Raw genomic sequence first — 12,160 nt, forward strand, 5'->3', positions numbered from 1 at the left:
TAGTTGTTTGCATACATATTTTGTACAACGCAAAATGCAATGAATGTATGTATTTAAACTATATATATAGATGAAATTTGATGAAAATGTCATTCGCACCAGGGTTCGGAAGTGAATATCTTTGTCCACATAATGTAAAATAATTATGTATTACAGGGGCAGCATAAGTTTTGTTGTCAGCTTAACATTATCAAAACATGTGCTTATATCCCCCGCCAGGTGTAGGGAGGGGATAATTAGGAATGCACTTCGTCCGTTTATCAGTCTGTCCGCCCGTAGTTCGCCTGTCTGTCCGTTACATTTCGTGTCTGGGCTGTAACTTATGCATTAATGGATAACCATATAACTGGGTTCAAATGTTGTCCTCAATGAGACGATGTGCAGTGACCTTGTTCCGGATACATACCTCAAAGGTCAGGGTCACACGAGATGTAAAGGTCAGAGTACACATGCTCGTGTTCGCGCTATAGCTTAATGCATTGATGGTTTACCATTGAACATGGTACAAATGTTGTCCTCATTGAGAATATATGCAGTGACCTTGTTCCGGTTCCATACCTCAAAGGTCAAGGTCCCACGACACATTTAAAGGTCAGAGTACACATGCTCGTATCCACGCTGTAAATTATTTATGCATAGATGGGTTACCATATAACTTGGTACAGATGTTGTCCTCATTGAGACGATGTTCAGTGACGTTGACCTAGCATACCTTAAAGGTCAAGCTCATATGAGGCATTTAAATGTCAGAGTGCATATGTTTTTGTCCGGGTTATAACTTACTTATACATTCATGGATTTCCATATAACTTGGTACAAAATGTGTATGAGCATATCTTTTGAATGAGAGTAACTGCCCTTTAGTAATATAATTAACCTAAAATCGGTCTTGTCCGATCAATAACTTTAACAGCCTCTGTCTTATCATCACCAAATTTGGTCAGTTGTATGGGTATAATACCTCGTTTGGGTGTGTTAACCATCCACGTCGTCTCAGTCACACCATAGTTATGACCATTGAATCGGCAAAAGCTGTATCTACAGTGTCCGCTCTCTAAATTTGGCTTTACACTACTTTTCACGAAATTCGGTGTCCTGAAACCTCCGACGGGCATATTTTGCGACAATAATAGAACTCGCCCCGGCGTTGACTTCCGTATAAACTATAAAGTTTTAGGGCAAGCTGGCATTTTCTATTATAACTCAACTCCCGTTTATTCAATTGACTTAATCACTTTACACAGGACCACCATACAAGTAGGTTACATAACTCCATATCCTTAATATAGACTCCAATTCCGTTCATTCAATGGATTTCATACATCATACAGTTGATCAAGGCCATCTCACAACTGAGTTTCTTAACTCCATATTTTTTCTTAACACAAATTATGGCCCTTGGCCAACTTAGAAATTGTGATTAAATTGACACGTCTTCAAAATCAATACATACACTTGTATAAAACGTAAATTTTGAGTGATACATCTTTAACTAATGACTAAATAAAGCATTTATGGAAAATATGAATTACTGATAACAAAATTGTAGCAGTGTATTAACAAGCTAAAAACGCGAAAATATTAAATGATTGGTGAGTGCTAAAATATTTACTGTGATCTACTATCGTCTCATATGGTAGAAATACCGTTCAGTAATCAATCAAATCAATCAAATTCAGTAATAACTCGTATAATTCGTTGAATTTACTTCATAATTCACACAGTTGTTGTCGAACATCATACAATTCCGTTACAAAACTCCATACCATCCTTAATTGCCCTTGATCGACTTAGAAAGTTCGGTTAAAGTTTAAGAGCAGCTTTTAACTAGGAGCTTAAATAACATTTGTTCAATGGACTTCATACTTTACACATTTGTTCAAAGCCATCACACCATTATGTTACATAACTCCGTATTATTTTAAATACAAATTATAGCCCTTGATTTTCCTTTTCTTTTTCTGTTTTATTGTTTTTTGACGAGCACAAATAATCATTTACCCATTCATTTCTTTGATAAAGCGGCGTAAAGTGGAGCGCGCTGTCCTATACCGCAGTTCTTTTTTTTATTGCTATTAAAGAAATGCTACGAATATTCTTTCAAACGTAAAATCATCGCATACTTTCGATGGGTGTTCGCTTCATTATTTTAACTTGTATGTTTTAACTTACATCCGTATATTGTTTATCTTCATAATCATTATAACTTGATAACATGATGGTAAAAGTAGATATCGGAGATATATAGAGATTCAATGTATTAACTCACGTTTGTTCGCGTACATAATTTCCCCGTTCAAAATTTATTGCTTCCTTTGGAGAAACATGTATTAAGGTGACTGGAAATTGATCCCTTCGAAACAAAAGGGGAAATAAACAAGGTACTAGTAAATAAGTATGAGACAAGTCCGATATGCACCCTTTGTACGATTCCCTTCCGTGCGCTAAATCACTATTCTGTAATTTTCTTGACAAAGCATCTGAATATGTTGACGCAGACTTTATATAACTAAAGGGTAACTACACCCGACGCTTGGCGTCGACGACGAAGACCGCACGACTGACAACAGACGGTCAACATGTTAACATTTGTGTTATATTTACCTCTTTAGATGGAGGTACCTGGAAAGAGGTTGACCCTGACATCGACACTGGCTCCGCTTATGCAAAGTTCTGTTCCGCCTTGTGTATATGACGTTAAACTTGCAGTTGCACATGACTTCTGTCAGACCTTCGAGGAGTACATGTGTTCTTCTTGTATTCAGGCACACAGAATGTTCAGCATGTCCAGGAACCACATCATGTTGTCCAAAGATAAGATGCCCTCCTGCTTGTCCACCAATCAGTCCAAAATCGGTAGAAGAAGCTGAAGATCTTCTATCTGAGTCCCTTATCAATGTCAACAAACTTTTTGACGAGAGTGAAAACCAGTTCAAAAATGAGATCGACAATCCATAAAATGTTAATCGACTGACGTCTGTACTGCATAGTTATAAGTTTATTGCCTGCGACTATTAATTGGGGTCAGTTTTCAACGTTGATAAATGATCCGACTTAAGTTGGGGTGGTATTCAATATTTTCTTTAATTAGATAAAAAAAAAATATTGATGTAGCTAATCGGATTGCGTTTTATTAATGTCTAACGTATTCAATTAATAAAGTAAATGAAGTATGACCATAGGATTAACTAAGTTTGATATTAAATACTACCCGCGATCAGATTTCAACGCGACGTTATATTATGGTCAAAATCAGTTTCCAATGTTAAAAGTTGATCCGTGATCTTTTGAAAACCGGGGCAAAATATAATGTTAGACCGGTATGCCTTTCAGAATGCATTACGTCACACAGAATTCACACATTAAACAAATTGTTGAACAAAATTCCTAATAATTGATTAATAAGCTCACAGAAGTTTTCGCTTAAAGTATGTGAAATAAATAATACAATGGAAACTACAAGGACGATTTCCCTGTTTTATTGGCTGAACACTAACTGGGAGACAATCAACGTCACAAAACAACACTACAACTACAACAACATCAACGCTGAGAGTAATAATACGTACTACTACTACAACTACTAATAATTATACTGTCGCTATTTCTTCAGCTATCAATACTTCTATTTACAGTTTATATTTGTAATACGCTTATCTTCAGACGGGGGGGGGGGGGGGTGCAAAGTTTTAGAAATGATGCCAGTATTAAGTACATTCATTTAGAATTGGTTATTATCTATACGTGTCGTTATCTGTTCAGCGCACCTGCGTGCGTGTTACATGTTCAACTTAGATACGAATATTGTGTTCCTCCCATCAAAACTGTAGCTGAGGATATACATATTATACAGCTGTAGAACACAGGAGACCTATAATGACACGTTGAAACAGACCAAAGGGAGAAGAGCAAAACGTAAAGACAAAAAGGTAATGGGGCGGAATTAGTTATTTGGAAATCTTACTACTAGTATTTACTTTATTACAATAAACGTTTAAGCGCAAAGCTGCTAATTACTTTAGTCCAATAAGTTTTGTACAGCTTTTATATACTGAAAAGAGACAACCCTAGTCAAGATAATAATACAGTGGAACCTCACTAAACCGGATCTCTACAAAACCGGAATCCTCGGGATACCGGACTTTTTTCAGAGTCCCGATTTTCCCCTTCTATTTTCAATGTAAAATAATCCCCACAACACCGGAACCTCGGAATTCCGGATACCGGACAAAAAAATCGAGAAAATTTGTAAGTTATCAACGTAATTTTACTTCGCAAAACCGGACATATATTTGTTCAAACATGTCAAAATAATTTTGTGTATTAGGAATTCGCAAATCGCGTGTCACTTTATTTTGACAGCCGGTGCGTCGTTAAATATCGCACCTTTGATGTTGTGATAACTCGATAATCGATAATGATGATTGCGCTGTGGATTGAGTGCCGCGCGATAATCAAACGTTAATCAAACTTGTGAAAAGAAAATTAATTGAAACATTAATTTGTTTGTTGCAGAAAATAAAGAACTAGAAACGGTTATAAAGTGATCATTTTGGAGCGTTGTTTTATCTAAAGACATCTATGAGTGAATCAAATTAGAGCGGTGCGTTAATTAAACTATCAAACATACTTAACAAGCATTAAATTACGCGAGTTGTTTTATTTTTTTAGACTCGGAAAAAAGATGATAATAAAAACGCAGAATTATGTTAATCACTTTTGCATGTGCTTTAATCATGTCTCAACCTCCGTCTAAAACTGTATAAACTGTATCTGTAATAGACATTAATATATAAATGAATATACATGTATACTCTATGCATTATTTTAAGTTACTTGAACCATCGGTTATGTAAAATAAATGTTATCTTTATGTGTTTTTATTTTATTCCAATTTCCAACATCCCTTTAAAGGTTAACTCAGTTAATATTTTGAGTAAACTTACTCCGTACATCAAATCCTCACTAAACCGGAATCCTCACTAAACCGGAAATTTTGCCCAGTCCGGACCTTGTCCGGTTTAGTGAGTTTTCACTGTATATGCATGCGTAGATAATAAGTGTGCATGTATAAAATCAGGATTATTATATCACGAGTACAAGCGATTTCGTGGTATTAAGGCAGAGTTTGTTGTGGTCTACAATTGTATTGGTCGAAAGTAAGGGTGTACCCCCCCCCCCTTGCCTCATGCGTACCGAAACTTATTCATCTTGTGTCCAAAATTCTTCGTTATCAATACTATTTTGAGAATCTACGTACCGTGAATACTGGAACATTTTGATTTTTCATCGTACCGGTTACTACTAATGAGTAATCCTTAAATACTACTAAAAACCGCATACGTTAAAGGGCGGAGGTTATACCTCTAGAGAGTTGAAGCGTGGGTGTATTGCTGAAAGGGGGAGGGGATGTCAATAAGTTGTTTTCAATATTTTTACCATAACGTGAGATTTTAACAAATCGGTACGGCTTGAACAATGCTAAGTATTATAAAAATAATCCATATGGGTAGTCTAATATGAACAGTAAGATTTCTAACTTGTTACAGGATATTTTTGACACATATTTTACCAAAAAGAAACATATTCGAACTAAATTCATGTTTCAGGAATACTTTGTTTTCTGGAAAAAAAAACCCGATGTACAAACATATTGTTTTTACAAAAATATCCATTCATATGTGAAAACACCTCAATTTACTTTTTTTCGAAATAAAACCTTTTACAGATGGAGGTATTCGGAAAGAAGAAGAACCCTAACCTTGACATCACCGTCTACTGTCAGCCGTGCGGAAAACGCATCGTAGCTGAGGGCTTCTGTCAAACATGTGAGGAGTACATGTGTCCTCCATGTACCGAATCCCATACAAAGTTCCGCATGTCAAGGAACCACGTTATGTCGTCCATAGATAAGAATTTCTCCTTCAACCCGTTAAACAAGTAGTCAGACCATGGCGATACTGAATACTGCAAAACACATCCGAGGGAGATGATCAAGTTTTACTGCCCGACCCATGATGACATTGGCTGCTGTGACTGCATCGTTCTAGACCATCGCAACTGTGAAGTAGACTACATTACTGATGTGTCTAAATCTTTTGTCGACGGTAGGGAATTTGATTGGCTGACACAATTTACAAATCAATTCGAAAATATCCTTTCTGAGTCCATTTTGAATGTCAAAGAGATATATGATGAAGTCCAAAACCAGGCTAAAGTTGAAATCAACGAGCTGAGAATGTTCCGGGCAAAAGTCAATGATAGCCTGGTCTGTCGAGAGAATGAGCTATTGGATAACATTCGGGGAGTGAAGACCGAGGATGAAAGCTTGTTGGCTGCACTAAAGACTGAATTTGAGTCGCTGGAAGACGAATTGGAGGCCATACGGAAAGAGATAACTTCTGAGGACGTGTCGGTACACCAGCGGTACGTGGCGGCGAGAATAGCTCATAAGAAGCTTCAGGAGATTGGAGACGAGCTAAAGAAGATGACTGGGCGGCTTAGGGCCCGGAAATTTAGGTTCAGAACAGATTCAGACACAGAACAGCTGACTGTATCGAGAAGGAGTCTAGGAACAGTAGATGAAGCGGGAGAGTTTCGGAGAGAAAGTACGTTTATACACCATATAAAGTGGTTAAACCTGTGTATTTCAATCAGTGTTTTTTTTATTAAAATCGATTTTTAATTGAAATTCTTATATTTAAACAATGGGTTAGAAACCATTTAAATTGTATACAATATTATTATTTATTTCAAATTGATGCTGGCGGATAGGTTTTGATGGAAAACAGTTTGGTTTCATGATTAATGTTATATCAAAGTTATGTTCTGCCATGATAAGTATGTATTTTGATAATATTATTCAGAAAAGGACCACCAAGAATTATATCTATTATTGATTTTATCAAAGTAATTAACCATTTAAGGCAGTAATGAATTATTTTCCATTCAACGGTAACATTCTATTCTTAGTGGTTGTATTATTTGTTGCCGAACTGTGTGTCCGTTAAGTTCGTGGCACGTATAAGGAATGCTTTTGTTATATATCGTCCACCCATGTACAATGTTAACGAATATTTCATTTATTTGAGGTCATATAATTAATACACCTCAAGAAAATGTCTCAAATTTATTTGTCAATTTACCAAAGCAATATGTTAAATATATTATTTAAATGCTCCGTTACAATATCAGCATTTAATTCTCATCCATTTCTGTAAAATTCATAACAAATAATTTGAAAGCAAAATGTTGCGATTTCTCGAAGTGAATTATCCTAAACAATAGAAAAGTAAAATTGGACGCAAGTTTGACGGCTAGAATACTGGTCCGTATTTACTAACGCCTTGAGTCTGAGTTTGAGATTTAAGAATCAGAACTGCAGGTCTTGATTTTCTGGTAACATTTTAAAAAATAAAGCATTTATGTTAAAATTTGCTGTATATGTTATGTATGACTAATTTTAATTTTATATATTCCTTTTTTGTCAATAAGAGTGATATTAATGAATTTTTATCAAACTTAAAAAATCATGTTTTTTAGTCTTTGTCTGTAACTAGACTCAAGACGTTAGTGGAAACTGACCCAGGACTGTTGTTATGCCCACAATAATCAATATAGTCATGCAAAGAGTATCTAAGACGTGCATGTTATATTTATAACTAACATAGCTTGGCCAAAAGAAGTTTTTAAATAGTTACATAACCATGATAATTAATGGAACTCAAATGAAGACACGGACAAAATGGATATTGGGTTGGACCATATGGCTATTTTTAATGTATAACAAATGTGCGAGGATATAAAAGAAAAACATTAACTTTAACATAAATGTTATTTATTTTAATCTTATTTCTTTTCATTTTCGTATTAAAGTCTATTACTCTATCGTGTTGTGTACCATGTAAATTTGTTTTACCAAAAATCCACTCAAATAGTCCCGTTTTTCAGTTCCTGCTTATGTCCCTGAACTGCCTACGATCACATGGAAGAAGGAGGCGGACATTGAAGTCACCACGTCACATGATAAGAATGTCTGCATTATCACCGGATCTGCCCTGCTGACTCCCGGCCTCATTCTTCTGGCTGATAATGGCAACAAAATGGTCAAACTTTTGGACGTCACCGCTCGCTCCGTTACGTCCCACCTACAGCTGCCAGGCCAGCCATGGGACGTATGTGTGCTCGCTGATGACAAGGCCGCTGTCACCATCCCAGAGAAGGCTATAGTTCAGCTGCTGACTATAAAAAGAGCGCAATTGTTATTGGACATGGATATTAAGGTGTCTAACGGTTGTCGCGGTATTGCGTTCCATGACGATCATTTTTACATGTCCTACATTATCGAAGCACGTATTGAAGTTATGACAACTAGTGGTAGTATTGCAAAAACAATTCGAACATATATGGGACAAACACCGTTCCAGACTCCAAACTACCTGACTGTGTCAGCCTTCACACAACCGACCCTGTATGTTTCTGATTACAACTCCAACACCGTGCTGCAGCTATCCATGGACGGGGAGGTCCTGCGGGAATACCAGAACGAGCAGCTGAAAGGTCCTATGTCCGTTGTGGCTGTTGGGTCTGGGCAGTTGTTCGTATGTGGCATGGACAGCAACAACGTTATGCTGCTGACAGAGAAGGTCGGAACTATGGTGGAAATACTGGGAGAGAAGAATGGACTTTTGAAGCCCTCTCTACTGACAAAAATACTCAGTTTTTTATTCAGACCACAAGGGCTCTACTGCGTGACCTTCTGTCCTCGCACGCGTTACATTCTCAGCGGAAAGTTATGTTCTAACGCATTAAAAGTGTTCAAAATTGATGATGAGCAGGAAGAGGAGGAGAAGAAGGAGAACAAGGAGAAGATTGATAACTAAGGAATTGTATTAAACTATTAAATGATTAGGACTCTAAGTGATATGCTATATTTGTAAAACTTTAACGGAAAACATGTCGTATGCCTTTAAAAAAATATAATATTGGTATGAGCTGTCTCATAGTGATAAGGTTGTCGCAAGTTTAAAATCAATCCCTGTTTAGGGACACAAGGCAAGGGACCAACGACATGGCTATGCGTATTTAAATAAAGGACTACCGGACTCAGTCTCTGTAAGACTGGGAATTAAAACAACATAAAATGTGAAATTACAAGAGAATTGTTCGTGTGAAGACTTATTACCAGCTAGGGGCGTAAAATGACTAGATATCACTTGTATAGCACATTTATTTGTGATTTTTTTGTGAATGAGAATACTAGAAGAAGAAAATTTACTTGGTCAAAGAATGAAAACTCTGTACGTATCGGAATGCGTGAAATGTGTTGAGTGAGCGAGGTGTGGACATCTGGGGGCTATAACTTGATTAAGCATCCTTGGGGCACTTTTCATACTATTCAAGAGATAAATATGAAACGGCTCCTGGAGTCTTGATGATATGGCCTCCTTGTGTTAAAGTGCGGATGTGAATTGTAAAAATACATCAGAAACTTTTGTGAGCTCCTTCATATTGACTGAACAATCTTGCACATTATAGTCGACTAATATATTGGTCAATGATCATTGGTTCAAGACATTTAGATCTTATGGAAATAACTGAAGAACAATGTCAATTTAGATTGATATTTCTGTCTCTCTTATACAAGACTTGTTATGAAATACAACTAGACACTAAGGGCTTTTTGTAATGATATATCGTAAATACTTTGACATAATCATTAATTCAATGTTTATTCTTATGAAGTATGTGTGTACATAATTATTGTGTTAGTTTGTTCTACAACAAAGTCAGGCTTGCTTGTCACCAACATTAAGGGTACCGTAATATTGTATGGTAACTTTGGTGACAGTTTTTGATAACTTGTTGTCGAAAAGACAGTATGAATTGATTGATTTAATATGAACTTGAATGAAGTTTATTGGTGAACTTATATGAACAATTTAAATGTGGTCCTACACAAAAGAAATATTCATTAACTGAATATGTTCATACTGAAAAGTTTTTATATAGAATACTATGGGGCTTCCCGTAAACACTAATGATCATAACATTATTCGCTCAAAGATCATAATGTTTATAAACTGTTGTCTGCAGCTTGAACTCTTAGAAAGGAGGTTAAAAACGACGTTCATGGCTGCTTACAGTGTTGACAATGTTGCGGAAAATCAACTCCAACATTCAGGCATATGAAGATTTCAATATAATGAAGATTCAAGCATGCTTGCTTTTGCCAATGTTTTAGCCAACCATATGGTGATTTCACTGAAAGATTAGTACTGGGCGATGAAAAATAGCCTCTACAGTGGTTGAAGAATGTCAAGCTCAATGTTTGAGCTCACCATTTATAATTATTTTGTTGTGACAGACTGTCATTGAGTGATGTTAAAAAAGACTAATGCTTTAGATAACCATATACGTTTTAACAGCATTTAAAAGCCCAAATTTATGATAACTGCCACTCGGAAGAAAATTATTATCACTTAATTGTGATGAGATTGGTTTGTTTGCTTGTCTGTATGGGAAGTGTTTTGAAGTACTATGGGAAGGATCTATGCATTATTTGATCAGTCATTTGTAACCACGGTCCCCCCAGGTCTGGGGATAGTCGGGAAATTGGCCGTGTTTTAACTTTTAAGGTAGCTCCGCAGTGCCAAGTGAATGTGTTATGCACCAGTCAGTTGTATCCACAGCCCCACCAGGTCAGGTGGTATACTGGAAATGGGCCGTGTTTTTACTTCTATGTGGCCCCGCAGTGCCGGAGGAATGCAGTGGTTTTGTCTGCGCCATAAAAGGTGGAATTTGGCCTATCCTAGGGTCCCAGGGGTGCGGGGCGTGGGCATTTGGCGGGGATTTCACTGAAGTTAATGATAAAGATAGTTTATATTGAAAGCAACACTATATAATCAACATGTTTATACAAAATATGTATATACATCGAAAAAACTTACTCCCGTAATAATATAAAGGTAAAGGATTTTGTTGGTTAAAAGTTTTAAATAAACAAATGTAAATGTTACAGATGGGGTCAAGTGCAAACATGCTGATTGATTTTAATTTTATTATTAGTCCTGAAATATCGGCAAATGGTAAATGCAGTGCCAGGGTGAATGCCATGGTTTTGTCTTCGCGCTAAACATAGTGGCGAATGGGCCTTTAACCTAGTGTCCCCAGGGTTCAGGGCATTTGGCGGGGATTTTACATCAGTTCATCCCCACAGGGCGGGAATTAGCACCCAGGGTTGGCTGGACCGAAAGTCAGTCCCCACTATTCCCTGGACCTGGGGGGTGGCGTGGTTACAATTGACTGATGCATAACATACACTGGGAGTGTGAAGAAACACCTAAAGGAGAATGTCAGGACACTTTGTCTGCCGGGCATAAGTGTGGCCAACAAAAGTTTTTTCTGAACAGCAGAAACATTCGAAACCACCTTCTAAGGGCTAGAAAGAACATGGACCAGTCGCCAAATGATCTGGAGAATGTAGAAACATATGCTAGAAAGAAACTGGAAATGAAATTTGTCAAACAAAGGACAATATATCAATAATAACAAATTTACAAAGAAAATGATAGAATGGAAGGTATAAATAAAAGGTTACAGCTTTGACAGGAATTTTATGTTGATGTCGGTAGTAATCATGTTGGCAGAGAAAATTAGTTTTCCTACCAATTATGTAATGTACTATCTGCATTGATGATTCACCAGACAAGAAACTGTGAAGCTCGATGAAGTGGATGAAGAGGAAAATAACAACAAAGGAATGGAATTAAAGAATATAATTCAAATAGAAGTATTCACACTAAGCTTCGTTGTTCAGATGTCCTTGCTACCTTACATGTATGGTATCGTAATCACATATTGTAAGAGGTAAAATGTATTATTAGCCGGATATTTTCCCAACTTCACTCATATGAGGCGCAGGCTCAACAACATTTCTTTGTACACCTTCTATTCATGTTTCAAATTATTGCTTCAACTGTTTGTGATTGTATACTGTTCCCCACATTTAGAATAAGAAAAAACAAATTTTGAATTTTATAGAAAACAATTTTGGGTAACAGTTTTTTCTATGATCTTCTTTTCATTTGTAATTGATAATGATACATTGGTATGCTTGATTATGCTTCACATCATTTGATACTTTTCAGAAATATTCTGT

The 12,160-nt window shown here is 36.5% G+C and overlaps 1 protein-coding gene across 1 annotated transcript; it reads left to right on the top strand.

Annotated features, from left to right (window-relative positions):
- Positions 1 to 5,989: 5,989 nt before the first annotated feature.
- Positions 5,990 to 8,882, top strand: LOC128244184 (uncharacterized). Its single transcript, XM_052962202.1, has 2 exons — positions 5,990 to 6,608; positions 7,951 to 8,882. Exons 1-2 carry the CDS (start codon positions 5,990 to 5,992, stop codon positions 8,880 to 8,882), a joined length of 1,551 nt encoding a protein of 516 aa, XP_052818162.1.
- The last annotated feature ends 3,278 nt before the right edge of the window (positions 8,883 to 12,160 follow it).

The sequence above is a fragment of the Mya arenaria genome, chromosome 8, assembly GCF_026914265.1.
Source record: "Mya arenaria isolate MELC-2E11 chromosome 8, ASM2691426v1".
Lineage (NCBI taxonomy): Eukaryota > Metazoa > Mollusca > Bivalvia > Myida > Myidae > Mya > Mya arenaria.

Coding starts and splice junctions, on each gene's coding strand:
- LOC128244184 (XM_052962202.1), top strand. CDS start 5,990: ATGATCAAGTTTTACTGCCCGACCCATGATGACATTGGCTGCTGTGAC. Junction 6,609..7,950: donor GGGAGAGTTTCGGAGAGAAA/GTACGTTTATAC, acceptor CCCGTTTTTCAG/TTCCTGCTTATGTCCCTGAA.